General features: G+C 39.6%; 1 protein-coding gene across 1 annotated transcript in view; it reads left to right on the top strand.

Moving 5' to 3' along the window:
* The window catches only part of RBM44 (RNA binding motif protein 44), a 34,044-nt gene extending 22,347 nt beyond the window's left edge, over positions 1 to 11,697 (top strand). The window contains 3 exon segments of the mRNA XM_027591542.1: positions 2,269 to 2,414; positions 2,550 to 2,694; positions 10,735 to 11,697. Coding sequence (XP_027447343.1) covers positions 2,269 to 2,414; positions 2,550 to 2,673 — 270 coding nt within the window. The 3' untranslated portion in view covers positions 2,674 to 2,694; positions 10,735 to 11,697.
* The last annotated feature ends 7,479 nt before the right edge of the window (positions 11,698 to 19,176 follow it).

The following is a 19,176-nucleotide window of genomic DNA, read 5'->3' on the forward strand; positions in this document are numbered from 1 at the left end:
TCCTTTCTGGTAGCCATCACTTTGTTCTCTATAGTTGAGTCTGTTAGTTTCTCTCTCTCCCTTTTTCCCCTTTGCTCATTTTTTTTCTTAAATTCCACATATGAGTGAAATCATACGGTATTAGTGTCTTTCTCTGACCATCTTATTTCACTTAGCATAATACACTCTATTCATGTCATTGCAAATAGCAAGATTCCATTCTTTTTTATGGCTGAGTAATATTCCGTGTATATGTATACCACATCTTCTTTTTCCATTCATCAATCACAAAAAATGAGCAATCTGATTAAAAAATGAGCAGAAGACATGAATAAACATTTTTCCAAAGAAGACATACAGATAGCCAACAGACACATGAAGAGATGCCTAACATCATTTATCATCACGGAAATGCAAATCACAACCATGATGAGATACCACCTCACACTAGTCAGAATGGCTAAAATCAACAACACAAGAAACAACAGCTGTTGGCGAGGATGTGGAGAAAGGGGAACCCTCCTACACTGTTGGTGGGAATGCAAGCTGGTGCAGCCACTCTGGAAAACAGTATGGAGGGTCCTCAAAAAGTTAAAAACAAAACTACCCTGCAATTCAGCAATTGTACTACTGGGTATTTACCCAAAGATACAAAAACACTAATTCAAAGGGATACATGGACCCCGATTTTTATGGCAGCATTATTTACAATAGCCAAATTATGGCAACCACCCAAGTGTCCTTTGATGAATTGTTGTTTATCTTATTATTGAGTTTTGAGAGGTTTTTATGTTCTGAATACAAACTTTTTATAAGATACATATATATGACTTCGGAATACTTTTTCTAACCTGTACTTAGTCTTTTCCTTCTTTTAATACTGTCTTAATTTTGATGAAATACAATTTATCAGTTTTTTTTTTTTTAACTTGTGCTTTTAGTGTTGTATCTAAGAAATCTTTGCAAAACCCATGGTCACAAAGATTTTGAGTTGATTTTTATTTAATACGTGAGGTATTATCACCTTTCTTTTCTCAGCTTCTCAACATTTATTCATTACATTCATTTATTTAGAGAATATTTATTGTCTACCATGAGAGGCAGAACCTGGCTCCACTACCTACTTATTATGTGACTGGGCAAGTTACCTAATCTCTGTGTCTGAGCTTCCTTATCTTAAAATGGGAATAATAGTTCCTGCTTCACAAATGTTGTTAGGTTTAAATGAATTTAATACAGAAAAGTCCTTAGAACAGTGCCGGGCACAGAAAATGCACTCAGTCAATAGTAGCTGTACTGTTGTTGAGCAGTAATTTGGCTCTTTCTTAGAAATCTCATCCTTTCTGTGGTTTAAACTATCACTTAAACTGTTGTATCCCAAACTTTTATTTATTCAGCAGTTATTACATACCAACTATATACATAAAGATTCTAGGCACTGGGAAAGCAGCAAAGAACAAAACAGACCAAAAAATATGTGTTCGTGTATAGCTTAAATCTAGTGAAGCAAGGCAATAAGCAATTAAGTAAAATAGGTAATGTTCTGATGGGATGGATATAATATTTTATGTATTTTGCCCTGTCTTTTCATCTAGACTTTAAAGTCTCAGCTCTTCATTTAGTTTGAATCTTTATGAGATAATATAGTGGTTTCATACAATTTATAGCCTACTTGAATGGTTTTAATTAATCATTTTAATTTTGTCTGTTCGATTGGATTGTAAGATTCATAGGTGGAGGGGTTTCTAATTTATATGACTAGTTTTCCTTCCATAGTATGTGGTCCAATTCTGGACATACAGTCTGTGATGATTACATATTTAGTAAATATAGAATATTTATAATTAACTATGTAAAGCAGCCTTTCCCTGTCAGGTTAGGTAAGAGAACTAAGCCTCCATGCCATAAGCCTAAGATATCCACTGTATGTAGTGAATTAAACTCCCTCCTGCACTGAGAATGGAATTAATTATGTCCTATCTTTGGGGAAATTGAGAAAATAGTTAACATCTGTGTTCTGTGGTTCAGATGAGGAATCCCAGTTGAGAAAGGCTGATGTAGACATAACTTCAAATATTTTGTCACTATTAGAAAACGTGTGACTTTTTTTTTAATACATGGCTCTGAACATGGCTCAAGTAAATATACTTGGTATAAATAATCCCAAATCAAAGCAAATTTCTTAGGAATATTTATTTTACCATTTGTAATTTTAAATTTTAATTAAATAAGCTAAAGTGTCTATGTAATGGTCACTGATTTTAAGAAAACTTTAAAATGCTTATTTAGGGTGTCAAGAAGAATTGTAAACAGATTGAATCTACTAAATTATTACCTGATACACCTATTCAATTCATACCTCCAAATACATTGAATCTGCGTAGCTTTACCAAAATCATGAAGAGACTGACTGAACTACATCCAGAAGTTCACAGGTAATGACTACAATTCTATTTAAAGTGGTTTTAATATTTTTATGTAAAAATATAGTTCAATGTGATAACTTACCCATATTTAGAATGTGTTACTTTGGAAAGACGGGTGCTTATGTGTGTTTTCCTTTTGCATAGAGACCATATTATAGATGCTCTTCAGGAAGTAAGAATAAATCATAAAGGTTTTCTGAATGGCTTATCTATTAATACTATTGTGGAAATGACTTCATCTGTCTTGAAAAATTCTGCTTCCAGTTAGGAATGAAAGAAGTAACAAGAGGTAAATCAAGTATATCTTTTATATTTAAATATTACTTAAAATTTTTAAGTTCTTGATATTTTCAAATAAAAAATAGTATTATATTTAAAGTAATAAAATAAGGATATTATAAAATTAAAAGGCAAACATACTGTATTAGTTAACTACTAATGCAAAACCAGTTACCCAAGCGCAATTGCTCAAACAACCTTCATCATCTCCTAGTTTGCAGGTCAGGATTCAGGAGTGGCTTAGCTGGGTGGTTTTCACTTAGGAACTCTTGCAGTGTTGCAGTCAAGATGTTGCTTGGGCTGCAGTCATCAGGAGGCTTGACTGAGACTGGAGGATGTGCTGCTGAGATGGCTCATTCACAGGGCTGTTGGCCACATGGGCCTCACCACATGGACCTCTTGTTGGGGCTGCTTAAGTGCCTTTACATTGTGGCAACTGGCTTCTCTAGAGAGAGAGCAAGATGGAAGCTGCAGTGGCTTTGTGACCTAGGCATACTCCATGGTTTCTGTCACATTTTAGAAGTGAGTCACTGTATGTATTCTACACTCAAGGGGAAGGGAATTCCCCCCTCTTGAAGAAAAGTGAATCAAAGAATTTGTGTATGTGTTTTAATTACATGCACAAACGTGGGATTCTTTGTTATAAAATAGTGAATGGGGATTTGTTTGCAGTTATAGCTGTCTAGGTGATTAAAGCCAACTTGCTATAGAGAACAGCTAGAAAAGCTGAATAAATGTAAAGAATGTCTGTTTAAACAAGGCACTGGGGAGCTATCGCTGTGATCATGAATTAGTGGGCCAGGGTACAGAGATGAGCCTCAGGAAAATATGCCCAGTGTTTGGGACATATTTCCCCTGGCATTATTTGCAAAGGGGTAGAGCTCGTTTAAGGGACCCTTCTGATAACATTGAAGCCAGGGAGATGGGGCCTTGGTGAACTCTCAGCAGTGGGTTGGAACCCCAGCAGGTTGTACTGCAGTAGTAACTATGAAGCAGAAATAGTTCTTCAGAGGGACTGTAACTCAGCTTCAGAATTTATTCCCTGAGTTGAGTGAAATGATATGGGGTTATTTCTGACATGCGCCTAGCAGAAATGAAGATAAGAATTCTCTGGAACAAAGTAATGTCATTTTAGGCTTCAAATTATTTCTACCAACAATTTTGTGTATACTAGTTATTTTGTAAATAAGAGTGCACAATCCAAAATAACTAATAAATGAAATAATTAGTTCCTATTAAATATTACCTATTCTAGGTAATAGAAACTAGCCACAGGGACTCCAGATATTTAAGTTATCAGACACACTTAAAGATATATGCTTATATGTGATAGACTGTTTGCAAAAATGGCCATGATTATTCTCTTCCCTGCATTCATGACCCTTTGCAATGTGACTTTGAAGCTCCTTTCATCAAGATGTGGAATCTGTTTTCCCACCCACTTGAATCTAGACTAGCCTTTTGACTTATTTTGACAAGTTGAGCCTTTTCCAAGCCTAGTCTTCAAGAGGACTTGATTACTCTGCTCTCTCTTGGAAATTTGCTGCAGCCATGTGAAAAAGCCCAGAGAGTCTGTTAGAGAACAAAAGATTACATGGAGGATAGCCAAGGCATTCCAGCCTGTAGCCAGCTGCTCCTGAACATGTGACAGAATCTGGCATAGATCAGGAGATCAACCCCCCTCCCGCCCCCCACCCCCACCCCGCCCCGCCTCCCCCCCAGCCTCGCAGCTGTCCGTAGATAGAGGCATGAGCAAGCCCAACCAAGATGCAAAAAATCCTTCACCTGAGTCCAGCCCATTGCTAAATGGGCAGAATTATAAGCTTAAATAGATAGTCGTTTTAAGCTACTAAGTTTTGAAGGTGATTTACTGCACAGCAAAAGCTAACTGATTCAGACGTATTATATTCAGGGGGACAAAAGACAAGATTGAGAATTTCAATATAGAACTGAAAATATTTTAAAATTGGAAATTCCACTAATGAAAAAAGAAAAATTTAAATTAATAACTCAGTTAATAGGTTCTATAGCATATTAGACAGTTGAAGTGAGAATTAGGCTAGGAAAAAAAAAGAAAGGTTAGAAGAAACTATGGAATGAAGCACAGAGAGAGAAAAGGATACAAAACCTGAGAGAGACAGAGTGAGGCAGTCTAGGGATGTAACTGAGTTTTAACAAAAAGAAGGGAGAGAAAAAAGAATAGACAAAATTTTTGGAAAAAAATGGCTGAAATATTTTTTAAATGATGAAAAACATCATGTTATAAATTCAGTACAACCCTTTCAAATCCCAAACAGGAGAAATAAAAAGACATCAGTATATCGAGAAAAAAACAAAGCTAAAATCTATAAAGCAGCCAGAGGAAAAAAAATTTACTTCAAGAGTACAATTAGATTGACATCTGATTCTTTACAGAAGCCATCAAATAATTCTACAAACTTTGAGTTCTATACTCAAAAAAAGAACCTTCAGGAATAAATGTGAAATAAATATATCTTTACTCAAAACTAAGATAATTCATTACTTAGAAGAAGACTCACTTATAGTAAAGAAAATACTAAAGAGTGTTCTCTAGGAAGAAGGAAAGTGGTTTTAGATGAAAAGTCAGATGCGGGAGAAGTGAAGATTAAAATGTGGTATATATCAATTAGTATTGACTATATAAAACAAGGATAGTGGTATTTTACAGGTCCAATAAAAAATATATGACAATAGTAGTGTCTAAGTTGAAAGGAGATTAGGTACTTATTATTCTAAATGCCTTGTAGGTTGGGAAGAGGGTAAAATGTACTGTTGGGGGTCCCCAGTAACTACCTCCCCCCAGGCTCAGTGATTCACTTGGAAAACTCACATGACTCAGTATATGGTTGTACTCATGGCTTTAATGTATGACAACACAATGATACAAAGCAAAATCAACAAAGGGAAAAGCCACATATGGTGCTGTCTAGAGGGGCCCAGGCATAGGCTTCCAAGAGTCCTTTCCCAGTGGAGTCACACAAGGCATGCTTGTTTCCCCCAGTAATGAATTATGACAACACATATGAAATGTTGTACACCAAGAAAGCTCATTAGAGAATCAGTGCTCAATATTTTTATTGGGGCCTGGTCACATAGGAACCACTGCCTAGCACATACCAAAGTTCCAGACTCTAAGAAGGAAAGCAACTGTTTGGTATAAACCACATTGTTCATACAGTTTTGGTACAGTGAGCCACTCTTCAGGGATTGGTGGAAACCCTTCCAAAATCCACGTTCCTAGACTCTAGCCAAGGGCCAGCCTTGCGAGCAAGTCTTCGTAGGGAGAGCAGTCCCGATCCTGCTGTGTTAACTTTCCTTTTACACATATGCCAGTTGATGCCAGACTTTGATAATAAGTAAAGGATGCATGTTGTAATCTTTGGGGTATCACTAAAAGAATAATTTTTAAAAGTGTACACAAAATGAAGTTGGAACCTTACCTTATACCATGTACAAAAACTAATTCAAAATGGATCAAAGACCTAAACATACGAGCTAAAACTATAAAACTCTTAGAAGAAAACAAAGGAAAAGCTTCACAACCCTGGATTTGGCAATGATTTCTTGGATATGAAAAGATAAATTAGACTTCTTCAAAATTTAAAATGTGCATCAAAGGATACTCTCAACAGAAGCAGCCCACAGAATGAAAGAAAGTACTTGCAAATCATTTATCTGATAAGGGTCACTATCCAAAACATATAAAGAATATCTACAACCCAACCATAATTTTTATTTTATTTTTTTAAAGATTTTATTTATTTATTTGAGAGAGAAGGAGAGATAGCACGAGAGGGAAGAGGGTCAGAGGGAGAAGCAGACTCCCCGCTGAGCAGGGAACCCGATGTAGGACTCGATCCCGGGACTCCAGGATCATGACCTGAGCCGAAGGCAGTCGCTTAACCAACTGAGCCACCCAGGCGCCCCATAATTTTTAAATGGGCGAAGGATTTGAATAGACATTCCTTCAAAGAAGATATGCAAATGGCCAGTAAGCACATGAAAATATGCTCATTATCACTAGTCATTAGGAAAATGCTGTCAAGACCACAACGACACAGCACTTCACATCCACAGGATGGCTATTACCAATAAAACAAAACAAAACAAAACAAAAAACCTCAAACAGAAAATGACAAATGTTGGTGAGGATGGGGAAAATTAGAAATTTTGTGCGTTGCTGGTTGGGAATAGTGCAGCCACTGTGGAAAATGGTATGACAGTTCCTCAAAACACTAAACTTAGAATTAGCATATGATCCAGCAGTTCCACTTCTGGGTAACTGGAAGAACTGAAAGCAGGGACACAAACAGTTAATTTGTACACCCGTGTTCAAAGTACCACTATTCATAAGAACTAAAAAGGTGAGAGCAACCCAAAGAGCCATCAGTGGATGAAGAGAAAAAATGAGATATATACATACAATGGAATACTATTCAGCCTTGAAAGAAATGAAATTCTGACCCATAGTGCAACATGGATGAGCCTTGAAGACTGAGATAAGTGAAATAAGCCAGTCACAAAGGGACAAATACTGTATGATACCACTTACACAAGGTACTTGGAGCAGTCAAATTCATAGAGACAGAAAGTAGAATGGTGGTTGTCAGGGGCTGGTGGAGGGGGAGAATGGTGTTGCTGTTTAAACTCTTAGGAAGATGAAAAGGTTCTGGAGATCAACGGTGGGGATGATTGCAGAACAATGTGAATATACTTAATGCCATAGAACTGTACACTCAAAAATGGCAGGTTTTATGTTACATATATTTTAACCACAATGTTTAAAAATTTGTCATTCCAATCCTAATATGGGGATATGGATTAATAAAAATGTTTTTTTAACCTACAAAAGTAGGTAATAAAGGAGAGTAAAAAGAACACATAGAATAGGCAGGACAAATATTTAGTAAGATGATGAAAACCCAGTTATATCAATAATTAAATATGAATGTGAATGAACAAAATATTCCTATGAAAGACTCAGATCGTCAGATTGGGTTTTTAAAAACCAACTATAGGGGCACCTGGGTGGCGTTAAGTGTCTGCCTTCAGCTCAGGTCATGGTCCCAGGGTCCTGGGATCGAGCCCCGCATCGGGCTCCCTGCTCCGCGGGAAGCCTGCTTCTCCCTCTGCCACTCGCCCTGCTTGTGTTCCCTCTCTCGCTGTGTCTCTGTCAAATTAAAATTAAATAAATAAATAAAAACCAACTATATAGTATCTCTAGAAACACATCTTAAAAACATTAGGATCTCAAAAGATAAAAGGATGGAATAAAGAGCCATCCTATATTAACATTAGAGTAAACTCTAAAGCAGTAAAACTACTACTAAAGAAGAAATATGTAATTTACTAAGAATAAATAACAATTTGAAATTTGCATGCATCTAATAAAACACCTTAAAATATATAAAGGAACTATTTCCAGAACTATCAGGAGAAATTGGCAAGTTTACAATTATAATGGAAGAGTATAACATACCTCTCTGATAGAAGCAGCAAAAATAATCAGTAATGGTATAAATGATTTGAACAATCCAAATAACGAACTTGACTTATTGGACATTATATAGAATGTAAGGCACATCACAACTGCAAAGTCTCTTCAGGTCATCTGAAATGTTTACAAAGTTGGCCATATGCTATACCATAAAATAAGTCTCAATAAATACTAAAGGATTGAAAAAGAGTGTGTTCTCTGGCTACAATTCAAATAACCTACAAATCAGCAGTGGAAAGATAAATAGGAAATCCCTCTGTTTGGAAATAAATGTCTAAATAACCAGTGAGTGGAAGAAGAAATCATATAAGGAAAACTAGAACATAGGTTTTAGTTAAAGGATGATAATGAAAATCCTCCACATCAAAAGCTAAGGGATGCTGGTAGAGCTTTGTAAACAAATGGATAGCCTTAAATTCCTATATCATAAAAATGATACAAAATTAATGAGCAGAGCATATAACTCAAGAAGTTAGAAGAAAAACCAAAAATAATAACCCAAAGGAAGTAAAGAAGTGTGAAAACTACTGAAATAACAAATATACAGTAAGGGTCAACCCAAAGTTGATTCTTGAAGAGATATAATAAAGTTGATAGACCCCTGATGAAACTGATAAAGCAAAAAAGTGAAGACACAAACAAGGTAATATTTTTCACAAAGGAAATATCACCACAAATCTTAGGCATTGAAAAGGTGAGAGGACATTGTAAATGACTTCAACATATTCAAGTTCTTTATTAAATGGGCAACCTCCTAGGAAGATTCAACTTAACAAAAACAGACACTGGAAGGTATAGAAAATCTTACTGGTCTTGTATTTATTAAAGAAATTGAATCATAAATAAAACTCTTCCCACAAAATAAAATCCAGGCTCAGATGGCTATATTAATGAATTCCCCAAACATTTAAGGAAGAAGGAATATCAGTCTTAAGTTTTCGAGAGAAATCAGTATAGCTGTGACACCGAAACCAGACCAGTGACATCACAGGAATGGAAAATTATAGACCAATCTCATGAACGTGGATGCAAAAATTCTTTTGAAAGTATTAGCAGACTGAATCCAACAATTTGTAAAAAGAATAATACTTTATGGCCAAATTGACTTTATTTCAGGAATGATTCATTTAACATTTGAAACTCAATGTAATTTACCCTATGAAGAGAACAATGGAGAAAAATCACCTTTTTATTTCAGTAGATACAGAAGTAGATAAAATTCACCACCCACACATGATAAAATTCTGAACAAGCAAGATATAAAATGTCAAATCTTTTCTTCATGAGAAATCTCAGGGTCTTGAGATTTTATGTGCAAACTAACAATTTAACCTGCCATAATTTCATTAATGCTGGCAAAAGACCTGAGCCTCCTGGGACAGAGACAAAAGAGTCTTTTCCCACAGTGATAGCAGTAGCCAGAATATTATTTTCTTACCTCATTCCTCGAGCCTCAGTGCACCTAGGGCAACCCAGTGAGAGCCAGCAGACAACCACACACACATACAACGGGTTACATTACAGGAAGAACCCCATGCTGAGGGAACCCAAATATTTTATTACGGGCTGCAGGCAAACCCACCAGACCTTTGTCACGGAGGGAGATATCTGTATTATACTGGGCATGTTTGTCTTTAAAATAATGATTTTCATATTGTAGGTATTCATTAATAAACCAGTTTGTGAGTCTGCCTGTATGATACCAGCCAAGGTGCTTCCCAGTGAAGAAAGTAGATTTAATGTGTCACTTAAGTGATTTTTCTGTTCATTTCATTTTCTGTCATCATTTTTACCACAATGACATTCTGGTTTCCTCTGTAGAAACAGAATAGTTCTCTGTATGTATAATATCTAGTGGCCTGTTTCTGTTTTGATGTAGTAGTAGAGTTTAGTGATATGCTTAGTCAAAGGATAGAATTTAATGTAAAGGAGTATTTTTGATATTCATAAATATGAAAAATGAGTTTAATGACAATGATTGGTTTAATAGTAGAGTGTACTGATAAATAACTAGAGTAGTCCCCCCTTATCTTCAGGGGATAACTTCCAAGATCCCCAGTGGATGCCAGAAACCACAGATCATACCAGACCTTACATATATACTGTGCTTTTTTCTATACACACAAACCTGTGATAAAGTTTAATCTGCAAATTAGGCACGTAAGAAAGTAACAATGACTAATAAAACAGTTATAACAATATAGTGTAATAAAGGTCATGTGAATGTGGTGTTTCTCTCAAAATACACTGTCCCTAACCTTGTTGTGGTGGTGTGAGATGGTAAAATGCCCCCGTGATAAGTGACGTCGGAGGTGACGTGGCCTTAGGCTACCGCTGACCTTCTGGCAGTACTTCAGAAGGAGGGTGGTCTGTGCCTGCTCCTGGACCCCAGTTGACTGCCGTTGATGAAACCTCGGGAAGGAAGAGCGCAGAGAAGGGGGGACTTTTGTATCTACTTCTGTGGAACATTGGATTTAGCATAATCAGTATGTTTTATGGTTGATTTCTCCCTTCTTTTCTTGATCTATATAGAATTTCCTTGGAAAGCATGAGTTCCCTCCTCCAGAGAATGTTCTACAACACTTAGAAAATAATTGTGGTAATAACAAGATGCCATGATTAAATAGGCTAAATAAGTGGATTTAGCTGCGTATATTCTACTTTATAGCCTTCCCTTCACATCTAGCAGCTGTTGTTCCTACAATATTACCATCTTCTCTATATTAAAAATACAAGATAATTTTAATGTTTATAAACTTTATATTTCAAACTTGTTACTCAGAGACTTCAAGTTGCATATTTTGGATTAGAAAAAATGGTCATGTCTATTTTAAAAAATTTTTGTTAAATGGGTTTTTAAAAATAGTGACCAAGAGGTTTATTGTTTCAGAGTCCATTAAACGATCTCCATACATGAAAAATATAATTTACCTGAAGTTCGTACTTCCAGTTTTCAGTAATCTTAAGACTTAATTGGATCACAGGATAACAGATAAACTGAATTCATAGATACATAACATTTTGGAATGTGTATATTTTTAAGCTTCCAAGACAGTTAAATTCATGCTCTGATACATTTAATGCATTTTTTACTTTAGTATAAAACATTTAAGGGCTCGCTTCGGCAGCACATATACTAAAACATTTAAATGTATTTTCCCTATTTTCACTAGGAAGAGTGAACCCATGTGTGCTTTGGTAAAACACTTAAATAGTCACCATATTGCTTATTTTTGTTTTTTTGTAGTAAGTTCTATTAGGTTAAAGTGTAAATTGCAACAATTTTCAAAGCCTAATTTTATGTCCTATAAATTTCTTTGATGGATTACTTTCTTAAAGTAACATACTGTTTAAAGTCGCAGTTTTGCCAATATTAAGATGGACATTTAAATATCTATTTTCTTCAAATGTTCAAAATGTTTAGAGCATTCAGTAGTTGGTATCATTTGATTAAAAGTTACTCATTTAACATATTTGATGTATTTGTATTTAATAAAGGCAGAATCTATAGTATCACTGTAAATTTAATACTTTCTGCAGGTTTGATGGCATTTTCCAGGTGTGAATGATCCTGTTTATGTGGAATACACATGGATGGGAAGGCTAACCATCAAACTACTGGATTTCAAAATTTTCCTCCTTTAAGGGATTTTTGGTTTTATTTCATATTAATTTATCTCCAGGTATTACCAGATCCACCCCAAATATTCTACCAGGAGTTGGGTTCCAGGATAAAAAAAAAAAAAAACAATTCTTAAATGAAACTTGAGAATCCTTGCTTTTAGCCATACATCAAATTAGTAGAATCCAAGATTGTGGAGATTTCTTCCCAAATGTTAAATCATATGGTTATTTATATTAAAAGGCTGCATTCAGAGTTAACATTGAATAAAGTTGAAACATGGACTAGACATTATTTTCAACATGCTAGCAACAATAAGAAGCATACCTCTAAGTCATTGGTTTCCAAAAGGTTTTGAAGTAAAATCGCTTTTTAGAATACAGACTGCATTCAATTTGGGGAAAATATAGAAGTTACTGCAAGTTACTGCATTCAATTTGGGGAAAATATAGAAAGGATCATTTGATATTATAATTTTCAGGTTTCTTAAATAAAAATGTCCTGTTAAAAAACTAAAGGTAAAGCTCAGATAACTTTTATAGATCAAAAAGTTATGACCAGTAAATTGAGTACTGTTATGAAGCTTCCCAAGTTCAATCTAACAACTGGAGTAATTGGTGAATCTCTTGGAACTCAAGTAAAAAGTCAATACTTAGCTTCCTCTAAAATCTCTAATTTGACATTAATTATATAAAACTCTGGTAGAATTCTAAAGACTGATCAAATTATCCAAGTTTTCAAATATTTTAAACTAGCAAAGTTTCAGATAATTTTAACATACTTATATTATTGCTCAGAATCACTTTTCTTTCACACTGTATTATTGGGACAACCAAGAACATTTTAGCTATATCAGCTAGAATATACAAATAATTATGTGTGTAACTGAGCAGCCCAGTATAATCAGTAGTTTCTTTTTAAAGGAATAGTTCTCCAGCCAGTGCTCTGTGTATATCAACTTTACTGCTTTCTCACTGTTATCATTGTTACTTATTATCGGGTATTTACCTCCACATAAAATGTTTAGTAAGTGTCACCTCTCGTCAGCAGAGTAATGACCTCCAGCTGGATGATGTCCTCATCCCCCCCAAGCATGTGAATGTGTCACTCGGCAAAGGGAATTAAGGTTGCAGAAGTAAGAAAGATTGCTAGACAGCTGACCTGGAAGATGATCCTGGGTTATCTGGGTGGGCAAAAGAGAAAACCAGAGAAACAGCATTTCTAGAAGGATCTCTACCTGCTGTTGCTGGCTGTGAATATGGAAGAAGGGAGCCAGGAGCCAGGGAATGAGGGTGGCCTCTAGAAGTTGGAAAAGGCAAGGAAACAGATTGTTCCCTAGAGCCACCAGAAGGAGCGTAGCCCTGCTGACATCTTGATTTTAGCCTAGTGAGACCTGTGGTGGACTTCTGATCTCCAGAAGTGTAAGATAATGAATTTATATTGTTTAAATCATCAAGTCTGTGGTAGTGTGTTACATCAGCGATAGGAAGCTAATCCAAACAATAGGAGTTTACAGGTTCCATGTATCTTTGCCTGAATTTTGACTATCGGGGCGGTGGCGGGGGGACAGTCCTGCGTGAGCTGTGAGTGCTGTAGAACCCCTCAACTGCTGTTATTTATGTAGAACTTATATCTTAATGACAGCAGGATAGTTAGGGCTGATAGTCTCCGGAGAGATCAGAGAATATCGTTGGTATATGTATTGTGAGCACTGATTGCTGTATATCACTTTGCTTTTATTGCCAGGAAGCTGAAAGCCTAGTGGCGTACTGTTTAAGAATACAGGCTCTGAAGCTAGGTTTTTGGGGTTCAAATTCCTGCTCCAACGTTGTTAGCTGCTTAGCCTTGGACAAGTTAGGTAATTCCCCTGTGCCTCAGTTGTCTGGTGTGTAAAATGGAGGTAGGTATCTTCCCTCATAGGGATGGCGTAAAGTAGAACACACGGTACTTGGACAAAGAGCCTTCAGGCAGTGTGCCGCTGGTGGTACCGCGGTCCACCAGCAGGGTGCAGTAACGCCTCTCTGTAGCAACTGTACTCTGACTTTGTTGTATCTCCGGCTGTTTTATTTTCATTTTACTTTTTTAATTTATTTTTTTCTCTTCTGTGAATGTCTGTAACCTGCCTCAATACTAGAACAAAGCAGACCATAAAAGTCAGTGTGTTAGAGGGTATTTGATGACAAATTATAAAAACACAACTCTTAACAAAAGAAGAAAAGAAAAGGAAAATCAGCTTATAATTGACAACTCCAGAAATGAATTCAGGTGTGGCTGGATCAAGAGGCTTCTGTCTTCATCTCTCTATCACACTGACACACAATCCTGAAATAATTAGGAACAGTTACAGTGTTCATCAAGAACTTCTGGGAAATAGGTACACGGACAGTGTTCAGATTGAGTACTTGGTATAGAGCTGTTTAACTTTCTATTTGTTTTAAGATTTTATTTATTTGGGGCGCCTGGGTGGCCCAGATGGTGAAGCGTCTGCCTTCAGCTCAGGTCATGATCCCAGGGTCCTGGGATCGAGCCCCACATCGGGCTCCTGGCTCGGCGAGGAGCCTGCTTCTCCCTCTCCCTCTGTCTCTCCCCCTCCTCATGCTCTCTCTCTCTCTCGCTCTGTATCTCAAATGAATAAATAAAATCTTTAAAAAAAAAAGATTTTATTTATTTGACAGAGAGAGACACAGCGAGAGAGGGAACACAAGCAGGGGGGAGTGGGAGAGGGAGAAGCAGGCTCCCCGCTGAGCAGGGAGCCTGACGCGGGGCTCGATCCCAGGACCCTGGGATCCTGACCTGAGTTCAAGGCAGACGCTTAATGACTGAGCCACCCAGGCGCCCCTGTTTAACTTTTTATTTATCAACACTTAGACTTACGGAACAGTTGCAGAAATAGTACGGACTTCATGTGTGCCCTTCATTGAGCTTCTCATGTTTAACAATTTATGTAACCATAACAAAGTTACCAAAGCCAGGATGTTAACATTGGCGCAGTACTGCTGCCACAAATCTTAGATTTCACCAGTTTTTGCCCCTGATGTTCTTTTTCTGCCACAGGACCCAATCCAGTATGTCACGTGGTTAGTTATGACGTTTTCTGTACCCTTTCTAGCCTAGATCAGTTCCTAAGTATTGTCTTGTCTTTCATGACCTTGATGATTTTGATGAGTATTGTTTGGCTACTTGGAAGAACACGTCTTAATTACGGTTGATCAGCTGTTTTCTCCTGATGAGATTGAGGTTATGCAGTTTTTTAAAAGAGTGCCGCAGGAGTGCTGTACCATCATTGCCTCATATCTGGGGGTACATGACAGGTCTCCTACAGGTCATGCCCTTCACTTGGTTATGGTGGCCTCTGCTGGGTTTCTCCACTGTAAAGTTACTGCTTTTCCTTTACAATGGAGGGAGCTCTTTGACAGTATGGAAACACCTGTTTCTCTTAAAACTTTCGCTCACTGGTTTCAGCACCCATCAGCAGATCTTGCCTGAAATGATTCTTGTGTGTGTTTGATGACGATTGTGTATGTCTTTCATTCCTTCTACATTTATTACTTAGAATTTGCCTGTGAGGAAAAGCTGTCCTTCCCCCGCCCCAATTTATCTTTTCAGTTGTTTAGATCAGTGTAGACTCATGATGTTTATTTGGTCTGTGAGTTACAATAAATACTATCATTTCTTATTTTGTTACTCAAGGAGCCATCAGCCTTTAGAGATTAGGAACATCATTAGGTTGGGTTCTGTGTCTCTGTGAAAGTCGCCATCCTTTCTCAAGTGCTCATTTTCTGACACCACAGGCTATTTTAGGCTCATCTTACTGTCCCTGCCCTGAAATCAACTACTTCTCCAACAAACTCCATTTTCTTGTATTGGAGAATGCTATCCAGAAGCCAAGGGCCGGTCAGCAGGGGTGCTCCCTGCTGTCGGAGTTGGTCTCGGGCCCTCTCCGCACACAGACTCACTGCGACTTACTCAGTCCTGGTAGACACCTGAAGTCACTGCATTTCCAAGCCGTGGCCCTGTGAGAAGTACAGTTCCTCTTGTCTTTAGCCTTACAGGGTGCAGTCAGCATATTGACTGTTTTCAGAATTTGCTGAGGTGTTTCTTACTCCTGATCCCTTCCAGGGTAGTTATGTTACACATTTGTAATAGAGCCTCGTGGAGGGGGGGGCGAGGTCCTTGGCTCATGTGTGTGAAATCTTATCTCCTGATTTTCTGCAGTAGCTCTGGATAGATTGACTTTTCTCTTATTACTTTACATAGTATTGAGATATTTAAAATTTTATTTTTATTTCTTGGATGTTTTATACCTTGGACATTAAGATTTAATCTTAGGGCCTGTGCCAGCCCCTCTCTCCTGCCCCCCAGTTCTTCTCAAGCTCCCTTTGCTCACTGAGGTGGGGTCGCTGCAGGGGGCGGGTACGAGAGATCACACACTGGCATTTGGTGACCTTCCTCTTAGTTACTTTGCAGCTCTAAAATTCTCCGAGTGCTGCTGACAACACAGTTTTGTGCAGAATTTACTTTTCACTTGTTTTTCGTTTGTTTGCTTTTGGAGAGGGCATTTGGGGAAATCAGAAACAATGCAGGCCTTTCTCAGCCACTTGCAAGTCCCAAGTATTTGGGTTTTACCAGCAGGACTCCCTTGAGGGATTTGAAAAGCTGAAGCTTGATGAAGCAGAGTGTTCCTGTCCTGCTATTTCTGTTGAATGCTTAACAACTGTACTACACAAACGCAGGACAGAACTGAGTTACTACTTTTAAACATCTCTCCAGAACCACCCCGTCATCACTGACGATGACTAAAACTTAGCCTCTAGCTTGCTAGCCTAGTGGTGAGGCCACCAGCAAAATCTTCCCCTTTGTATCAGCAAATTACTGAAACATTGTACAGAACTCTCACTGGTTTTCTCTTCCAGTACTTAGCGCCCTCCCTCCATCCCCATGAGAACTCTTCTGCCCTCTGAATTCGTTTCTCTGTATACAATGTGCTTTTTGTCTGGCTACTTTTAAGATTTTTTCCTTATTACTGGTTTTGAGCAATTTGATTGTGATGTGTTGGTGTATTTTCTTCTTCATGATTCTCGTGCTTGGGGTTTGTCCGTATTCTTGAATTTGTAGGTTTATAGAACAACGTCTACACGTAGTTCACGTCTTGCTGTCTGATGGGACTCCCAGTTACACGTGGGGTAGGCCTCGTGAGGTGGTCTTATGGTTCCCTGGTGCTTCGTTCTTTTATTTTTTTTTTTTTTAAGTCTTCTGGGCTGTAGTAGTTACTTGGAAATCATTTGGTTTTGTCAGTTCTTGCTTTTCAGCTTTGTTAGGTGGCCCCAGGGCAGCGTGTGCCATTTTTCTGACTACAAAGGCAGTAGCCTGCTAATTGCTCTGTCAGAAGTTCTGCTTATCTCAAGGCTTTTCCACTAGGATTGGTGGAAAGTGGAGCTATCCCAGGCCCTGTGTGAGCTCTTGGGGATTGTGCCAGCCCGCTCCTTTCTGGTGGTTCTTTTCTCTGCCTCGGGCAGTGTCCTTCGTGCGAGCACCAGTCAGAATTAGAGGCCGAGGCTCCGGGGGGGCCCCTGGCAGGCCACCCCTGTGCAGCAGCCCTCCCCGGTACTCCGGGGCCCTGCATCCCTAGCTGCCTTGGCCAGGCCCTCCCTGGACCCCCAGCTTTCTCATCGACGCCACAAGACCCCAGGCTCTGTTCGGGTTCCCCGCTGCCCTGTGGTCTGGAAGCTGCAGGCAGCGAGCGGTCAGGGCTTACCTCACTTGTGCCTCTGCCCGCGACCGTGGTCCTGTCCTGCCCGTGGCCCACTGTGATAACGGTGGCTTCATCGGTCTTGTCCAGTGTTTTTGTTTAAGTCGGGGGGTGGAGGGTAAATCCAGTCCCTGTTACTTCATCCTGGCTGGAAGCAGAGGTCTTCTTAGGTTAAATTTGGATTTTTAGTGATGTTGACCAGTTCTCATTGACCTATCAAGGTTGTGTCTCTAAGCTAGCTGTGCGCACAGCCAAGCACCCGGCCACTGTCTCACCTCCCCGTGGGGCACCCTCACGTCCACCTAGCTGGAGGTGCCTGGGGAGCAGGATGGCTTCCCACGTTCCCTGCCACCAGCTACGAGTCCAGAGGCTTCAGACAGAATCTAGCCAGGGCGAAGTTGCCAACTCTTGTGTGTCATGGCCGTGGGGCAAGTGTGGAGATCGCCCACGTTCCCACCCTTGCAGGAGAGGGAGCTTGCAGTAATTACTGGGTATCTCTTGCCCAGACCCCAGGTGCAGACATGGAGACCCCTGGGAAAGACAGAGCCGCACGCAGACACACACACACATAGGAACTTGAGAAGTACACTTGGTTCTTTTGGGTGCGTGCATCTGTCAGGGGTATGTGCAGGCACACGGAGAGAGGGAGTGGCGAAGAGCCCCTACCCTCCTCTGGCGTCCTATCTGTGTCCCACTTGAGTTTCAAAGAGAAAATGTTGCCCAAAAATGTCTCCTGCCCAGCCTGCTGATGAGAGTACAGGGGTCCCAAAGAGCCCGAGGTGGAGGGGTCGCAGAGAGGTTCGTGAGCCAGGAGTGGGAAGGGCGGCACCGTCCACGAGCGGAGAACCAGGCTGATAGCCGAGCGATGCGTGCCCTTGGCCCTCACCCGTGGCAGCTGGCCCCTAGCACGGGGTTCGCGGTGGAGCTGGGCCAGGGCCCTGCCCCTCACCGTTCCCTTCCCTCTGGCCTGCAGTCCCCTCCTGCACGCCTTCCAGCCGGCCCTCAAGCCGTCTTACACTCCAGCGGGCCGGGAGTCCCACACCCCATATGTACAGTTCCCGTATCATGGGTCGTTATTGAGAGTTTTGATTTTCCCATTAGATTCACAAACTGAAGAGCAGGACCCGCACTGTTTACTTAACACAGTCTTGCATACAGTAGGGACTCAGATGTCTATTAAATGAATAAAGTGGGGAAGCCAGGCCACCCCATAGGGTGTACCTTCCTAAGGTTCAGGAAGAGGGGCTAATCGAGTCAAGAGAGCTTGTGCCGTCCCCCGCCATCTGACGCAGACCCCTCACTCCCAGGACTCTTTGGGGCCCCCAGCTGTAGGCATGCTGGCCCTGGGTGCCCTCCCGGCCTGTGTTCAGAAGAATGGATGGATGACCGCCAGGTTGTTGGCTGCCTCCTGTTCTCTGAGCAGACAGCAGGTGGCTCTGCTCCCTTTCATTCAGCTAGGGAAGGGGTCCTTCACGGCAGACCCGGGCCAGCGTATGAAACCCTGCTAAGTGTATGAAACCAGCAAAGTTCTCCTCCCTCCCGCCTTCAGTGAGCATAAGTCAATTTCTCAGACTTCTCCTTGTGGTAGGATGTTACGGGAAGG

Source organism: Zalophus californianus, chromosome 3, assembly GCF_009762305.2.
Source record: "Zalophus californianus isolate mZalCal1 chromosome 3, mZalCal1.pri.v2, whole genome shotgun sequence".
Lineage (NCBI taxonomy): Eukaryota > Metazoa > Chordata > Mammalia > Carnivora > Otariidae > Zalophus > Zalophus californianus.